This window comes from Bubalus kerabau, chromosome 10 (genome assembly GCF_029407905.1).
Source record: "Bubalus kerabau isolate K-KA32 ecotype Philippines breed swamp buffalo chromosome 10, PCC_UOA_SB_1v2, whole genome shotgun sequence".
Classification (NCBI taxonomy): domain Eukaryota; kingdom Metazoa; phylum Chordata; class Mammalia; order Artiodactyla; family Bovidae; genus Bubalus; species Bubalus kerabau.
The window spans coordinates 35,719,786-35,738,934 of NC_073633.1; the positions used below are offsets into that span (position 1 = coordinate 35,719,786).

Below are 19,149 nucleotides of genomic sequence, written 5' to 3' on the forward strand. Positions count from 1 at the left end.
AAATGACACAAGTCCAAAACACTGGCAATATCAAAAGCTGACAAGGAGGCAGAGGAATACAAATAATGAACAGAGGGAATAGGAATAGAGAATAGTGAATCTCATTCACTGCTGGTGAGAATGCAAAATGGTACAGACACTTTGGAAGACAGTTGGATGGCTTCTTGTGAAATTAAATATACTTTCATCATATAATCCAGCAATCATATTCCTTGGCATTTACCCTAAAGAGTTGAAAAGTTATGTCCATACAAAAACTTGCACATGGGTGTTTTATAGCAGCTTTATTCACAATTGTCAAAACTTGGAAGCAACCAAGATGTTCTTAAGTAGGTGAATGGATAAATAAATCATGGTATGTCTAGACAATGGAATACTATTAAGCACTTAAAAACTTATGAAAAGACACACAGAAACCTTAATTGCATATTACTAAGGGAAAGAAGCCAATCTAAAAATGGCAACATACTGTATTATTCTAACTATATGACCTTCTGGAAGAAGCAAAACAGTGGAGATAATGAAAAGATCAGTGGTTGCCAGGGGATGGAGGAAGTAAGTGATGAAAGGTGGGGCACAGAGGATTTTTTAGGGCAGTGGACATACTCAGTATGGCATGTATAATGACAGATACATGTCACCCATAGGACGTGCAATACCGAGTGAATTGTCTATGGACCTTGGGTGACAATGATGTGTCAGTGTAAATCCCTTGATTGTAACAAATGTGCTGTTGTGGTGGGGGATGTTGATAGTTGGGGGGCACTGTGCATGTGTGGGGATTCTCTGTGCCTTCTGCCCAATTTTTCTGTGAGTTCAAAAAACAGCCTGAAGTCAACATAGGTAATGCTGAAAAACTGCATGTTTTTAATCAGTTATAAAATAACCAATAAGAGCTAATGGTATTCTTCCTGATTGTCCAGTAATGTTGAAGCAATGAATATATGCAAAACAAAAATGATGACACCCAGTAAATGTGATTAACTAAATATAGTGATTGCCTTTTCATCTTCATTTTCAAATGCCTTTGCATCATATCATTGGCTGAGATGAGAGCAGAAAACGAGGACTGCAGATGAAGTAAAAGGGAAAAGAAAAATCTACCAGAGATGATGCACAGGATGTGTTAACCAGTCAATGGTTCTATTAATTTCTGATAAAGTAAATATTTCTAAGAATTAAAAAAAAGGGTAACGAGAAAAAGTGGCACAAAATAATTAGGACAATGCTATGTAATTTTTAAATTTAAATAGAAATAGCAGGTTAGTAACAAAAAATGTTTTTCAAACGTTGTGTATATCATTAGATGTTCTGCAGTTGTCAGGTACTGGGGACACCTAAAAAAAACCAAAGGAAACACACCATATTTATTCATTGTCAATAAGTATTGTACCTCAAAGAAGTAACATTGTTTTCCCAAAGAGGGCAAATGGTCAGTGAAGACTAACGAAATATCCAAACAGTGTGAATAATGAGCTATTTAGGTAGAGCTGAAGGTATCACGGCCAATGTATCTAAACCAGAATTTGGTGCTTTTGATTTTTGTGTGTATGCACATGGCAGCGAAAGTAGCAGAGGCCTGAAATAAGAAGCTTCTTCCCATGGATCTGAATCTGGAAGAAGTCTTGACAGTTTAGCTTCACTGTCTCCAGGGTTACCAGCTTCTGGGTAAATGGTCACTGAAATAGCCTCCTTTCAGCCCAATTCAATGATCTATTTTCAACCCTGTCTATCCTAATTTTTCTGGAGAAATGACAGCAAATATCATTCTCTACTTTTGGAAACTCCTCCTGATTAAGAGATTTCTGGGGTTCCCATTTTTCTCCTTCTTTTGCCGATCATTGAGTTTCTTGATTCTTCAGATTATCTATTATATATATAAAACTCTGGGTGTGCATCAAGACTTGGTGATAGAACACGAAAGATGCAGAAGCCTTTTCCCAATCCTTTATGTCTTAAGGAGCAGAACTTTTAATCAAAGGGTCTAATCTAGACCTTAACTACTTTACAAAACATTTAAAAATAAGCCTGCTGTATCTTGACAATATATTTAAAATAAAACTCTTTATCATATTTTTTGCTTAATTTTCCATCTTTTATTTGTATGTCTGTTCTCTTGTTTATTTTTGGAACAGCTTTAATTTCTCATTCACCTCAAATTTTGTATGAGTATTCAATTTATCCTCAAACCTTTCCCCTACAGCAAATGCTCAACAACCTAACTCTTAATTTACTAGATGATTTAATATTTGGTTATACATTGTCCTGTCTTCTCCTTGATTAATGTATATATGATTCCCTTTTCAGATGAACTACAAACTCTTCAGAAATGTAATGTCTTTTATATCATATAGAGCTCTCAGAATCATAAACAGTTGAAAAATTCTTAGTTATTGACTGAGGATCTGAAAAAAATCATTTTTTGCCTTTCATTTGTTGTTACAGAATTACATATATAGAGACAATGCACATATCCCAATTTTCACTTTAAATCACTGCAAATTTTAGATTACTTGCCTTGTCCTCCAAGTGCAATTCTAAAAAGCGTAGGTAAGCCACAGGTGCAAATGCATCAGCTGAATGTGTGACTACTTCTGATGAATCTCTGAAATAAAATAAAAATTATAATTAGTTTATATACTATGCAAAATCTGTTTTGTGGCAAACTAACACCTACTAGTGACTAGAAAAGACCAAAAATCCTCATTTATTTCTACTGGAATACTACTGTATATGTATTTACTTCACAATTAGTGATTAACATCTACTTTTAATAATTAAATATTTAATTGGGGAAAAGATGGAGAGAACTAAACTTTCAAGAGTAAGTAAAGAAGCTTTCATCTTTATGAGGACACACAGTTCAACTTTCAGGTTCACTCAGAGCTCTCTGAACAGTTTTACAACTTGAAGCCTCTATTCAATTTCATTTCCACAAACTTGGTTGGTATGGGCTAACCATTAAACAATAGGGCTTTATCTTCATTATTCTTTTCATTTTCAAGAGGTAATTCTTTCAGTGTTTCACACAAAATCTCAATTATCCTTCACAAAAGCAGTACTGGTGATGGTTTTAAGCTCTAGATGAACTCTTCACACTGTAATATCATTGCTATTAAAATTGACTGTCTGACATAGCAATTACCACATTCAGGTAAAATAGGATGAACTGCTTGCTGGCACCATATGGATACACGTAAATTAAATCAACTTTTATCAAAGATACCCTGTAAAGCACATGTAAATAAATAAGATTATGTGTGAAGTTCTAATAACTAATTATTTTTATTGCTATTAAGAAACAGTGTTTTTGCATTTTAATTGAATCTCTAAAAGCAGAAATTGCTCATCTCTTTTTAAAGCCTCAGGAACTAGTTGCAGTGTTCATACTAGTACATTGTTAGCATTTTAACCACTGTGGTTCAAAAAATAGATTCTTACTTTGCATCTTTTCCATTTATATAAAATAATTTTGAATCAGTGTTTGTCAAGTTATTTAGTGACAATAGAAGAAATCTCAAAATACTAGGATCCAGTATATTAAATTTTCATGGGCAAAATCTGTTTACTTTTCACATGAAAATCAGAGATAGAGAAAAGCAGTCTGATGATACCATTCATGAACCTTTTGTATCAAATATGAATCTTGTTAGTGCTTTAAAATTAAATTAAAATGGGCTTCTATGACATTAAAAGTAACATATTACAATAGAAATAAAATCATTAAAGAGTTGTGATCATGAAAGAAAGTAATAACCTGTCTTCACAGACTACCTAAACTAAAAGATGCCTCCCTGTATAATGAACAAAAGGAGGAGAAAAAGAAAGCAAAGAGGAGACCTCTTGCTTTTTACCACTTGCCTCTCTGCCTTGTTAACCCTAGTTAAGTTGTCCTGCTTATTTACTCCATACTTGTCTGTCCTGGTTCTATCTTGCCTCATCAGTTCAGTTGCTCAGTCGTGTCCGACTCTTAGTGACCCCATGGACTGCAGCATGCCAGGCCTCCCTATCATCACCAACTCCGGGAGTTTACTCAAACTCATATCCATTGAATTGGTGATGCCATCCAGCCACCTCATCCTCTATTGTCCCATTCTCCTCCTGCCTTCAATCTTTCTCAACATCAGGGTCTTTTCCAGTAAGTCAGTTCTTCGCATCAGGTAGTCAAAGTATTGGAGTTTCAGCTTCAGCATCATTCCTTCCAATGAATATTTAGGATTGATTTCCTTTAGGATGGACTGGTTGGATCTCCTTGCAGTCCAATGGACCCTCAAGAGTCTTCTCCAACACCAAGGTTCAAAAGCATCAATTCTTCGGTGCTCAGCTTTCTTTATAGTACAACTCTCACATCCATACATGACTACTGGAAAAAACATAGCTTTGACCAGATGGACCTTTGTTGGCAAAGTAATGTCTCTGCTTTTTAATATGCTGTCTAGGTTGGTCGTAACTTCTTTCAAGGAGCAAGCGTCTTTAATTTCATGGCTGCAGTCACCATCTGCAGTGATTTTGGAGCCCGCAAAAGTAAAGTCTCAGACTCTTTCTACTGTTTCTCCATCTATTTGCCATGAAGTGATGGGACCAGATGCCATGATCTTAGTTTTCTGAATGTTGAGCTTTAAGCCAACTTTTCAGTGTCCTCTTTCACTTTCATCAAGAGGCTCTTTAGTTCTTCTTCACTTTCTGCCATGAATGTGGTGACATCTGCATATCTGAGGTTATTGATATTTCTCCTGGCAATCTTGATTCCAGCTTGTGCTTCTTCCAGCCCAACGTTTCTCATGATGTACCCTGCATATAAGTTAAATAAGCACAGTGACAATATACAGCCTTGACCTATGCCTTAATCTTTGGAACCAGTCGGTTGGTCCACGTTGAGTTCTAACTGTTGCTTCCTGACCTGCATACAAATTTCTCAAGAGGTGGGTCAGGTAGTCTGGTCTTCCCATCTCTTAAAGAATTTTCCAGAGTTTGTTGTCATCCACACAGTCAAAGGCTTTGGCATAGTCAATAAAGCAGAAATAGATGTTTTTCTGGAACTCTCTTGCTTTTTCCATGATCCAGCAGGTGTTGGCAATTTGATCTCTGGTTCCTCTGCCTTTTCTAAAACCAGCTTCAACATCTGGAAGTTCTTGGTTCACGTACTGTTGAAGCCTGGCTTGGAGAATTTTGAGCATTACTTTACTAGCGTGTGAGATGAGTGCGATTGTGCAGTAGTTTGAACATTCTTTGGCATTGCCTTTCTTAGGGATTGGAATGAAAACTGACTTTTCCAGTCCTGTGGCTACTGCTGAGTTTTCAAATTTGCTGACATATTGAGTGCAACACTTTCACAGCATCATCTTTTAGGATTTGAAATAGCTCCACTGGAATTTCATCACCTCCGCTAGCTTTGTTCATAGTGATGCTTCCTAAGGTCCATTCCAGGATGTCTGGAACTATGTTGGTGATCACACAATTGTGATTATTGGGTCGTGAAGATCTTTTTTATATAGTTCTTCTGTGTATTATTGCCACCTTGTCTTAATATCTTCTGCTTTGGTTAGGTGCATACCATTTCTGTCCTTTATTGAGCCCATCTTTGCATGAAATGTTTCCTTGGTATCTCTAATTTCTTGAAGAGATCTCTAGGCCTTTCCATCCCCCCCCCCCCCCCCGCCCTATTTCTTTGCATTAATCCTTGAGGAAGGCTTCCTTAGCTCTCTTTGGTATTCTTTGGAACTCTGCATTCATGGGTATATCTTTTCTCCTTTGCCTTTCACTTCTCTTCTATTCACAGCTATTTGTAAGGCCTCCTCAACAATCATTTTGCCTTTTTGCATTTCTTTTCCTTGGGGATGGTCTTGATCCCTGCCTCCTGTACAATGTCAGTAACTTCTGTCCATAATTCTTCAGGCACTCTGTCTATGAGATCTAATCCCTTGAATCTGTTTGTCACTTCCACTGTATAATTGTAAGAGATTTGATTTAGGTCGTACCTGAATGGTCTAGTGGTTTCCCTACTTTTTTCAATTTCAGTCTGAATTTGCCAGTAAGTAGTTCATGGTCTGTGCCACAGTCAGCTCCCAGTCTTGTTTTTGCTGACTGTATAGAACGTCTCCATCTTTGGCTGCAAAAAACATAATCAATCTGATTTTGGTATTAACCATCTGGTGATGTCCATGTGTAGAGTCTTCTCTTGTGTTGTTGGTAGAGGGTGTTTGCTACGACTAGTGCATTCTCTTGGCAAAACTCTATTAGCCTTTTCCCTGCTTCATTTTGTACTGCAAGGCCAAATTTGCCTGTACTCCAGGTATTTCTTGACTTCCTACTTTTGCATTTCTTTTCCCTATAATGAAAATGACATCTTTTTTGTGTATCTAGAAGTTCTTGTAGGTCCATTCAACTTCAGCTTCTTCAGCATTACTGGTCGGGGCATAGACTTGGATTACTGTGATATTGAATGGTGTGGCTTGGAAATGAACAGAGATCATTCTGTCGTGCCTTGGCTCATCAATAGATTCAAATTCTTTCTATTGTATATGATCTCATTTTTACGTTAGATTTCAATCTTTCGGGGTTACTACTTCCAGCTTTGGAAACTGACCCTGAGCCTGAATTATGCCTAATGTAAGAGCTTGGTCTTGATATCCTTGACAATGGATACACCAAAACTATGTCTAACCCAAACCAATGATGTGTCAGTAGAAAGGGTTTCAGGCCCTCCCTTCTCATGCCAGTTATCCCCACTAGAAACAGAAGATTGGCAGCAAATGGCTTACTTAATTGATATAATTATCACATTTGAATCAAGACTGTTTTCTAGAGAAAATATATAACATTCTAACCATACTATATAACAGAACTAAATGAAGAGGAATATGATTTTTATGGATTCTGTTAAATCCATAATTGACTAATATAATTTCATTCTCTTATACAAAGCCAGAATCAACTGGAAGATTGATATCAAATAAATAGCTTGTAGCTTCAAAGAGCATAATGCCACTATTGCTCTTCTTTTCTTTCATAAACTGTCAGTTGAAACTCAACTTTCAAGAGTCTCTGGTTTCTGTCAGCTTCTGATACCCAGAACAGGATCTGCTGGAGTACCCTCAGAGAAACCCCCCAAATTAAGAACAACTGAAGTACAGCAAAAATGCTTTCCAGTTGGCTACCCTCCTCCTCTGTCCCTACTGAAACAAGTAATCAGTGCAGCCTCGACCTCTTACAGAATGGAGATTTCTCTATAGCAAACAGCTGGATCTGACATTCCCTTTCACTGCTGCGTTAGGCTTATCCGCAGTTACAACTTCAAAAGGGCAGCTACCTGAGCCAGGTCTGAGTCTCGCTTATCTGAAGCAGACTCCCTCTCAAAGTATGAGATCAGGCCCCACCTTCTCACTTCAAAAAACTGATGCTTTCTTTTGAGATTCAGCCATGATCTTGGTTCCTACTTCCCCTCGAAAACACAACCACACATAGATATCCCCCATAAACTCACACTTATCCTCACACTTCTGTGAAGCCTTGCCTGACATCCTCACACAGTGCTAGTTTTCTGCTTTCTGTGCTCTGGTCATGCATTTGTGTGTGTGTGTGTGTGCACACACATTCAGTTGCTCTGTCGTGTCCGACTCTTTGTGACCCCATGGACTGTAGCCCACCAGGCTCTTCTGTCCATGGGATTTTCCAGGCAAGAATACTGGAATGGATTGCCATTTTGTCCTCCAGGGGATCTTTGCAACCCAACAGCCCTTTCATAATACATCTACTATATTAGAATTATGCGTTTCTGTGCTTGTCTTCATTTTCAATGAGGGACCACGTTTTGTTCATCTTTGTCTGTCTGTTCCTCTATACTTCACCTCTGGCTCAGAGAAGAATATATTACCAGGTATTCACTCATTTGTTGAATAAAAAAATTACTGTATAGTTTAACTTTGTTAAACATATTTACTATCAAAAATCCACACAGATTTTTCAATTACCTATCTTTACCTGAATATATACATTTTCATACATGCATATTGCTTGTATATGTATGCTGCTGATGCTGCTGCTAAGTCACTTCAGTCGTGTCCGACTCTGTGCGATCCCACAGACGGTGGCCCACCAGGCTCCCCCTTGAGAATCTTGGGATTCTCAAAGCAAGAACACTGGAGTCGATGAACATAATCACACATATATACCAATAACATCATATAACACCTCTAGCATAATAAAAATAATTATATAAATTTAAATACAAGGGAAATTAGTTCATAAATTTTAATTTCCCAAGTGATATAGGAGAGACATGAGAAAGTAGATAAGGAAAGTTCTTGATTCATCCCCACTGCTAAATGTGATATTAGGATGCTCTGGGCTGAATTATGTCTTGACTTGAATCGGTAGAAACTAGGAGTGAGTGGGGAAAATGAGTGCATAATGTTTTAATCATTGAATTTAGTTCTTTTCATCCCTCCTTCCTTTCCACTGTTTCTTCTATCCATCTACCAATCCCATACATAGCAACTGTGTAATAGTAGTATATTAATATTGTTAGTTCAAATGGAAATGTGGGGTTGTATCAAATACTGACATTAAATATGTGTTCATCAATAGCAAGAAGAAAATTATCACTTTCATTAATACAGTACTGGGACTTTAGTTTTTACTTTTTTCCCCCCAAATATTGGCTATATTTCTTGTGTTTCAATTCTTACTTTTGATATACATACATCCATATTTCAAAGTAAGAAACAATAGGAAAATAGGTTTATTATTTTAGGACCTACAAGTATCTTCTTCTCTTAAAGACTAAGCCATAATTCTTTTTATCAAGGCTCCTCAGGAAAAAACTCATTTTCTGATCTAAAAATTTGTATCTAGAGGTGGGTAGGCACATCGTAATTGATGTGAAACGTATATTGTAAAATGGTCTGGTAAAATTTTTTCTAAATTACTTCCAGGCAAAGACTGGTATGCTAGTCTTTCCTACAAGATTTAAAAAATGTTAATTGGAATATATCTCTAATATATCTCATAATAAATTTCTAGAAAGTGAAAGTCACTCAGTCATGTCCATCTCTTTGCGACCCCATGGATTATACAGACCATGGAATTCTCCAGGTCAGGGATCCTGGAGTGGGTAGCCTCTCCCTTCTCCAGGGGATCTTCCCAACCCAGGGATTGAACCCAGGTCTCCCAAATTGCAGGTGGATTCTTAACCAGCTGAGCCACAAGGGAAGCCTAAACTTCTAGAACCACCCATTTGTCTAAATTACTTCATTATACAAGAGAGTTAATCTGTTTTTTTATTTTAAAACAATCACCAATTATAATCAAATAATTTTACATGAAAAAATTTATTTTTTTCTCCTGTTAGATGTAATCTCCTTTTTAACAATAAAATTTTGAATCAGAAATTTAAAAGGAGACTCCTAATAATCAAGTAGTCATATGCTAATTGTGGAACATCACTACTATATCAAATAGAATAGGAAATAGCATAAATTTGCCTCCCAAATAAAGTCCAACTTACAGGATCCACAATGATTAATAGTCAGTTGTTAACAACTAGTTACCTGGTCTAAACTTATCTTTTAATTTTATCACAAGGACAACTATCTCTAAATGAAATAATTTACATAATGGTTTTAGAATGTGCAATGCTTGTTCACTCATATCATCACATTCAGTGCTTATCAGATAAGCATGGTAAGGACATTTTTTATTTTTTAAAGTGAAGGAAAGATTTTGTATATAGTGGGTGATATTCTTTTTCCATTCAACTACTATCACCTGTAAGTATAACTTAAGAAAGAAATGCATAAAAGTGAAATAGTATATATACAAATAATAAGTAAAATTAATTCAAAGATATTCAACATTTATTAGTGCCTACTGTATGTTCTGAGAGTTCAGTTATGAAAATAGGCACTGGGGGCAATAACTACCAAAGTTTTTAAAAATGGAAGGATTTAGCAAAGTAGGGATAAATGGGAAGGCAATCTAGAGAAAAGAATTCAAATAAGAAAGCTGTGAAGCTGAGGTGAGGCAGAACATATGAAGAAAAGAAAGCAAAGAATTTGCTTAAGCATCAGATTTAGATTAGCGATTAGTTGATAAGAAAGAAATATCCTCAGCACTTCCTCCTCTGTTCTTAAGGGGTGCACACTACAGTATTGCTGATTAGCCCCTCCATTCTTAAAGAACCCTTACAGAGCAGGGCAGCAGCCTGCAGAGTTCTACCCACACTATTCCCCTCAACAAATGATTACCCAGTTCAACTGAACAGCTCATTTTGGCACTAGAGGGTTCTAATATACCTCCCCCGACTTCCCTCTCTTCAACATCAAGACAAACTCCTATCGTGCCATTGTCTCAGTTAGGTTGAGGTTTCTTTATCTACAAAATGATAAGATGAAAGATTCATTTTTCAGGTCTAAAGTTTACTATGATAAACAAACCCTCTGGTTATGTAATGTAAAGCAATACATTTCTTATAATTCTAGGTTGTCCATAAAGACTTCTAGGTGCCCCAGGACCTCAGGTTGTCAAATAAATAGGAAGAATATTCTTCTTTGGCCTTTTTTTCTCTTACTGTGCTTTTTATTTTTTTCCCAATTTTGTTAGTCCCATATTAATAAGTAAGTATACTGCAAGTTTCTCATTATACTGTAATTTCACCCTAGCATGGAAATGCTCTTCTTGAGTAACAAAACAGTATTTTTTCACAGAAGCAATACCTAATGCACAATTCAATCATGAATTGTTTTGTAATCACTTAAGTCAGGAGAAATACCTCCTATTTATGAAATTTTTCTTGTGACTCTTATTCTTTACCATTTTGTGTCAAATTCTATGCAGATGTGTCTTACTTCCACCATTTTGGAGACAGGAACTATGTCCAACGTCCATGGTGCCCAGTAGAATGTTTCAGCATAATAGGTAATAGGTAAATATTTGCCAGATGCATTGTTATGTTGATGATTATTAATGGGAAAGAATTTAGAAGAAACAAGAAAAGCAAGAGTGGGTAAATACTGCAAAGGATGAGGTCTTGGCTATGTTTCTGAAGATAAAGGTATTTTTTAGAAAATTCACCTCAAGTTGTTTTCACTTCTTAGAACACTCCTTCCCTCATTATTAGTATGTACAAAGAAATCACCTTTCAGTGTTGAAAACACTGAAGCTGTTCATTCCATCCAAGATTCTTATCTTTTAGCAGATGAGGTTTCTGAAATCAAGCATAATTCTGACAAGCTTTTCAAGAGCTAAAGAGCTTAGGAAAAGCAAATAAAATGCTCTCTTAGCATATGAGAAGACTGACATAAATTAAGAGTATGGGTAATGATGTAACCAACTGAAGTAAGTCCTTGTCTTTTACTACACAAATTTTTAACAATTTATGGCAAAGAAATCACACTATTCACCATAAACAGAATTCATTTTTAAGAAGTTTATATGTAAAAATAACCCCAAATAATTGAAGAGAACTGTTTAGTATAACCATTCTAAGTTATTAAAGCCAAGAAGAAGGAAAAAGAGGATGGAGTTAATGGAACCCACAGGCTACTGATGTGGCAGTTTATCAAATGTAGCTGTAATGAAAGATAAATAATACAGGCAATTCACACTTCATGAAAGGATAAAAGTGTCAGTGTGTAGGTACCAGTTTTACTGCAGGCCATAATCAGCAAGTAAACGAAAGTGCAATGTCTAAAAAGTTTATAGGCTTCTATGAAGGCCTCGTCTTGTCAGGTATTGATTTAGGTATTCAGACGACTTCACTGGTATTAAACAAATTGAGTGTTTGTGAACTTGGAGGACATGTTCTATTTCTCCCAACAAAAGTTGCCTCCAGCTTAAAGCTAAGTTGCTTCCATCACTTAAATTTGAGGAAGGGGAAGAAAATGCTGAAATGATATCTTACACAATTATTTTCTTCTTAAATAGAGGGCAATCCAAAGTGAACGTTTCATATTCTCCACCTTCTCCACAAACATGGACTCCATATTTCTTAGAAAGCTGAAAATAGGAAAAAAGAGAAACAGGAAACTTAAAATTTAGATAACAAAAATGTTAACTTATTTTGTCCTAAAAAAAATCCATGTTATAAACTTTAATTCCAAAACAGATTGTGAGCTATAGGAAAATGACTGTATATTTCTGTTTAAAAACTGTTAAAAACCATTTGAAGAATGTTATCATAAATCATAGCATTTTAAATAATCCCCAAATCCTTATAAAAAGATATATTGGACCAACATTTTTATGTATAATGAAAAAGCTTAAAGATTACTATAAAGTTTGACACTAGCTTTAGCTTCAAAAGGAGAAAAGATACTAAGTCATTATGTACTAAATGAGGATATATGCAGCCAAATTGTGCTTTCCCTGCCCTTTGACCTATATACGGAAGGGGAAAAAATGCATTTAGAAAATTTCTCAGACAACACAAGAGAATGTAATCTAAGGCCTTTCCTTGGGCCTATGAACAAAAGGAAGTCATAAACATGGTTATTATGCTTAAGGCTATTATTAGATCTAATGAAGTTCCAATGCTGCAGACAAGCCCTGGGAGGGTCTAACTCCAAGAAAGGTTGGAATAGCTTATAATGTTGTCTGATTAAACCTGAAATTAAAAAGAAAAATAAGCAAAGAAACAACCACTCCCCACCCTGACCCCATGCTTTGCATGAAATAGAAGTTGTTATTTAAATGATCCTGATACTGAGAATAAAATCCTCTCTTATTGGGCTGGAGCAAGGCTGGAATCAGAGCTGGGGAGCACTCTCACTAGCTGTGCAACAGAATCATTCTGGTCTTTCATGGAGGCTTTGTCACTGTGATTCTAGCCCCTTCATTCTGAATTTCATAGCTTTTCCTGCTTATAGCCTCTCGTAGCCCCAAATCCTCATAGCCCAAAGGAAGAGTGACTCCATTGATGTTCTCTGTTACTGCCAGTGCTGGGACTGTGGCCTAAGTTTTCAGTTTTACCTGCATAAATATTACACATTTATTTATTTGGTTATTTTTATAGTTGTGCTACTATTCCAACTCCATTACATTTCATCTATTGACTATGTGCCCTTAGGAATTGAAAGGACGGATCTATGAAAATTCTATTCCCTCTAAGGATCAGTGGTAATGTGAATGACCTATAAAGCAAAACAGCAAGAAAAGTGAGGGAAAGAAAATGAGGTGGCATTTAGTATATGAACTTGCAAAAACTTAGTAGATAAATTTTCACCATGGTGGGTCATGAAGTAGGGAACTGGAAAGGCAGAATTATGGCAGCCGGACATTATGAGAGCAGATAACAGGAATAGATTACAGTAGTAAACCAAATTAAATTAATGTCTGCTTTGCAGTAAAAATGTAGGAATAATAATGGGGTATGGATTTCAAGGGCGTTTCCTTGTTCTGTCAGCTAGTGCCCGACCCCTTCTGTGCTCATCTCCCTTCATTGGTCTTCTCATTCTAGTGACTTTCTGCCAAGGGAGCCTTCTACTCTCACCTTTATGGTCAGTCTTTTTTATGTGGGAATATATCTTAATAACCACAGACTTCTTTTTATTAGAAAAAGTATAATTGAAGCTTTGCAAAATTTCTATAATCTACCACAAAAACATAACTGGATTACTTTTTTAAATTAATGTTGGCATAGCTGTTATCCTACTGAAGTAATTCTGTTAGTCCCTAAGTAAAAATAATGTAAACTGCTATATTAAACCAACCAGCACTAGGAAATCTAAAATTTGGATGTATCCAGTGATATTTTCAATTCACATAGAACATTTCCATAATATTCAACCAGTCAGTTCTTCCAAAAACATTTACTGAATGGTGATTATTGGGCAGGCTTTGCTAGATGAAAAAGTTCCAGGAGTAAACAATGTCCTTGGTCTCTGGGAGCTTACTAAATATATTACACCCTATATTTCAATACCACAGTATGATGAAGCAGTGATGTTGATTCTGTAAATAATATGTGCAATCTCTTCCCCCTCTACCACTCGCTGACCAGCATGGACACAGATTCCAAGTCAAGAAAGATTCTACACAGACAGATTTCAGAATTCTAGAATCCATGGGTTCCAGATTCCAAGAGTGCAGTGGATTTTATGGCTGATGAACCATGAAGTAGCCTATAAATTCTTAGAATGTCTTTCGCAGACCCTCTAAACTCTATTAGCTTAAAGCTCTAGTAGACATAAGTGTTTAGAAAAATTCCATCTTTTTTGGCTTACGTTTGGCCAGTTCCAAGGCCCTTTGATGTCCTGAGAGAACCTCCTCAAGAAGCAAAGCCTAAGCTAGCCACTTCCTTAAGGAATCTTTGGCTAAGGCATAGCACTATGTTAGAAATCAACAACCTGGTAGCACAAAAGCGTGATGTGTGCATTTGACTGGGCTTCCCAGGTGGTGCTAGTGATAAAGCACCCACCTGCCAACGCATCCGATCCCTAGATCGGGAAAATCCTTTGGAGGAGGGCATGGCAGCTCACTCCAGTATTCTTGCTTGGAGAATCCCATGTATGGAGGAGCCTGGAAGGTTATAGTCCAAGGGCCTGTAAAGAATTGAACATGATTGAAGCAATCTAGCATGCATGTGTGATCTGATTTTTTAAAAAAGGGGTCAGTTAATGTAAGTGGAGAATCTAGAGACATATTTGTGGTATGAGACGTTCAATCTGCTTTTCTAAAACATGTAAGCAAGTGTTGCTCATATCTACACTACTCATAGAAAGTAGCAACTTTATTCTGACATATCTCAGTTCTGTGTCTGGGTTTCAACTCAGAATTAGTATTATTGTAGGCCAGCACCTCCTCATTCCAAATACAGTTTCTGCAGTTCACTTTGATAGTTTCTCTGTCAATATCATTGTAATTGAAAATACTAGATAGGCTTTCCTAAGGTTTAGTTCCTTACTGAATTATCGTGATTCTTTCTATAATTTAAATGCATAAGATAGCAAACTATATTGAAAAATAAAAAAAAGTGTTTTTCAAGTTGCTTTTTCCCCACTAAAGTATGATATAAAGGATTAAGACATTTATTAAATAGTTTCAGTTGGTATATAAAAAGTGGAAGCAGACAACTGTTGTCACCATAACACCAAAAATATGCCAGATCAGCTACAAAACCACACCTTTGTGTTTTACATACAGAGATCTGAGAATGCAAAGGCATCTGGATGAACTAATAGCAGATCAGGGTAAGCTTTTCTGAGATGAGTGAAGATTCATGGCCACTTACCGAATGGGGGAACAGACAGAGTAGAAGCAAAGCTTCATGGATGTGGGATGTCTATCAGCATATGTGGAAAGCCAAACTCTTGTGGACCTCTGTGATGGATTATTAAGAGTCCTGAAGAGACCCAGGGAGTATACATAGCCTGCCAATTTTTTTTCAGAGTCTTAACTAAGTGCACACAGTGGCTACCCTCAGAAAACTGCCCCTCTCCAGGGCAGGAGAGGGGAGAGACAGAGATCCCTTTGAGAACACCTGCCCATCAAGTCTCTTCTTTTGAACTTTCAAGGTACCAAGGGGTGGTGACAGGGCAGGAAGATTGAGACATTTCAGCCAAGACTTGGAAAGACAGAGAGAAGGCAGAGAAAGGCTGAGAGTAGTAAGGCCTTGAAAAGGCACAAAACAGTGGAGAAGGACTTTAAAACATGGGGACAGGGAAGAGGGAAGAGGGAGAGAGAGATCTCTAGACTCATTGGAGAATAGATCACATGCCCTGACAAAGGGAGAACCTTTATGCTGCTTTCAAAACATTTCAAACAAGCAGCAAACTGAAACGAAACAAAAATCAAACCAGACTCCCCTCAACTGGAGAATAGACTAAAAAGAATAAACACCTCAGACTAGCTGTCACAGAGAGGAAGTGGTGTGACTTTTCTGGAGTAAATATTTACTTCAGTCTCTGTTGTTCTTTTTTATTCATTATCTACCATGAAATATATAAAACAAATTAAGAGATAAAAAGTGAAAAAGGTGACTATAATCAGGAGAAAAACAAACAAAATAGAAACAGACCCACACATTAACCAAATATTGAACCCAACAGACAAGGACTTTAAACATAAACTATATTTCACACCAGTCAGAATGGCTGCGATCCAAAAGTCTACAAGCAATAAATGCTGGAGAGGGTGTGGAGAAAAGGGAACCCTCTTGCACTGTTGGTGGGAATGCAAACTAGTACAGCCACTATGGAGAACAGTGTGGAGATTCCTTAAAAAACTGGAAATAGAATTGCCTTATGATCCAGCAATCCCACTGCTGGGCATACACACTGAGGAAACCAGAAGGGAAAGAGACACGTGTACCCCAATGTTCATCGCAGCACTGTTTATAATAGCCAGGACATGGAAGCAACCTAGATGTCCATCAGCAGATGAATGGATAAGAAAGCTGTGGTACATATACACAATGGAGTATTACTCAGCCATTAAAAAGAATACATTTGAACCAGTTCTAATGAGGTGGATGAAACTGGAGCCTATTGTACAGAGTGAAGTAAGCCAGAAAGAGAAACACCAATACAGTATACTAATGCATATATATGGAATTTAGAAAGATGGTAACAATAACCCTGTATACGAGACAGCAAAAGAGACACTGATGTATAGAACAGTCTTATGGACTCTGTGAGAGAGGGAGAGGGTGGGAAGATTTGGGAGAATGGCATTGAAACATGTAAAATATCATGTATGAAACAAGTTGCCAGTCCAGGTTCGATGCACGATACTGGATGCTTGGGGCTAGTGCACTGGGACGACCCAGAGGGATGGAATGGGGAGGGAGGAGGGAGGAGGGTTCAGGATGGGGAACACATGTATACCTGTGGTGGATTCATTTTGATATTTGGCAAAACTAATACAATTATGTAAAGTTTAAAAATAAAATAAAATAAACATAAACTATAATTATACATTAGAGATTTACTGGAAAAGATAGACAAAATTTATGAACAGAGATAAATTTGAGCAGAATTAGAAAATTAGGGGGAAATATCTTTAGGTTCATATTCTAGTTCCAACACTTATTGGGCATGGGACCTGGGATGACTTGCTTGTTCTCTGAATTTCCATTTGCTTAGGGAAAGCCTGCCTTCAGGGGGATGCTATATTAAAAGATATAATACGTATAAAGCTTTTAATCCAATGCCTAGTACATTCTTTATCTATTAATTTGCCCTACCCTTGGACCTTCTGCTCTTTATCTATATATACCTTCTTTGAGGATCATGACTCCTTCTATCACCTCTATTGCAAATGGCTCTCAAAGTGAAAACCTTAGTCATTAAACTCTCTCCCATGTATCGCCTCCCCCTACAACTCCAAATACTTACTGGGTGTTTTACTTGGGAGCATTGATTGGAAAGACTAAAGATCTCTTCAAGAAAATTAGAGATACCAAGGAAACATTTCAGGCAAAGATGGGGTCAATAAAGGACAGAAATGGTATGGACCTAAGAAGCAGAAGATATTAAGAAGGGGTGGTATGAATACACAGAAGAACTGTACAAAAAAGATCTTCATGACCCAGATGATCATGATGGTGTGATCACTCACCTACAGGCTAACATCCTGGAATGTGAAGTCAAGTGGGCCTTAGGAAGCATCACTACGAGCAAAGCTAGTGGAGGTGATGGAATTCCAGTGGAGCTTTTTCAAATCCTAAAAGATGATGCCGTGAAAGTGCTGCACTCAATATGCCAACAAATTTGGAAAACTCAGCAGTGTTCACAGGACTGGAAAAGGTCAGTTTTCATTCCAATCCCTAAGAAAGGCAATACCAAAGAATATTCAAACTACTGCACAATCGCACTCATCTCACACGCTAGTAAAGTAATGCTCAAAATTCTCCAAGCCAGGCTTCAACAGTATGTGAACTGTGAACTTCCAGATGTTCAAGCTGGTTTTAGAAAAGGCAGAGGAATCAGAGATCAAATTGCCAACATCTGCTGGAACATGGAAAAAGCAAGAGTTCCAGAAACACATCTATTTCTGCTTTATTGACTATGCCAAAGCCTTTGACTGTGTGGATGAAAACAAACTCTGGAAAATTCTTCAAGAGATGGGAATACCAGACCACCTGACCTGCCTCTTGAGATATTTATATGCGGGTCAGGAAGCAACAGTTAGAACTGGACATGGAACTGGTTCCAAATAGGAAAAGGAGTACATCAAGGCTGTATATTGTCACCCTGCTTATTTAACTTATATGCAGAGTACATCATGAGAAATGCTGGGCTGGATGAAGCACAAGCTGGAATAAAGAGAGAAATATCAATGCTGGGAGAAATATCAATAACCTCAGATATGCCGATGACACCACCTTAAGGCAGAAAGTGAAGAAGAACTAAAGAGCCTCTTGATGAAAGTGAAAGAGGAGAGTGAAAAATCTGGCTTAAAAACATTCAGAAAACCAAGATCATGGCATCTGGTCCCATCAGTTCATGGCAAATAGATGGGGAAACAGTGGAAACAATGGCAGACTTTATTTTTGGGGACTCCAAAATCACTGCAGATGGTGACTGTAGCCATGAAATGAAAAGACGCTTACTCCTATGACCAACATAGACAGCATATTAAAAAGTAAAGACATTACTTTGCCAAGAAAGGTCCATCTAGTCAAGGCTATGGTTTTTCTGGTAGTCATGTATGGATGTGAGAGTTGGACTATAAAGAAAGCTGACCACTGAAGAATTGATGCTTTTCAACTGTGGTGTTGAAGACTCTTGAGAGTCCCTTGGACTGGAAGGAGATCTAACCAGTCCATCCTAAAGGATATCAGTCCTGAGTGTTCATTGGAAGGACTGATGTTGAAGCTGAGACTCCAATACTTTGGCCACGTGATGTGAAGAACTGACTCATTTGAAAAGACCCTGATGCTGGGAAAGATTGAAGGTAGGAGGAGAAGGGGATGACAGAGGATGAGATGGTTGGATGGCATTACCGACTCAATGGACATGGGTTTGGGTAAACTCCGGGAGTTGGTGATGGACAGGGAGGCCTGGAGTGCTGCAGTCCATGTGGTCGCAAAGAGTCGCACACAACTAAGCAACTGATCTGAATTATTGTTTTAAATAAAACATAGTTCTTGATTTTTCCTCAAAATCTTCTCTCCCTGCTCAATTTCTATAATAGTTCAATCAAACTAGAAAT

At 37.3% G+C, this 19,149-nt stretch overlaps 1 protein-coding gene across 2 annotated transcripts in view; it reads right to left on the reverse strand.

Annotated features, from left to right (window-relative positions):
- Positions 1-269: 269 nt before the first annotated feature.
- DPH6 (diphthamine biosynthesis 6) overlaps positions 270-19,149 on the reverse strand; it is a 189,989-nt gene continuing 171,109 nt past the window's right edge. The window contains exons 6-9 of one of the 2 annotated variants that reach the window (XR_008699039.1): positions 14,414-14,537; positions 11,900-11,994; positions 2,518-2,605; positions 1,288-1,337 (exon numbers count right to left, since the gene is read on the reverse strand). Coding sequence is in view for 1 of the 2 variants with exons in the window: in XM_055537300.1 (XP_055393275.1) it covers positions 1,284-1,337; positions 2,518-2,605; positions 11,900-11,994 (237 nt within the window). In the remaining variant the exon portion in view is untranslated. Of the gene's footprint in view, positions 1,338-2,517; positions 2,606-11,899; positions 11,995-14,413; positions 14,538-19,149 lie in introns of both variants that reach the window. The other variant, XM_055537300.1, reaches the window with a different exon arrangement.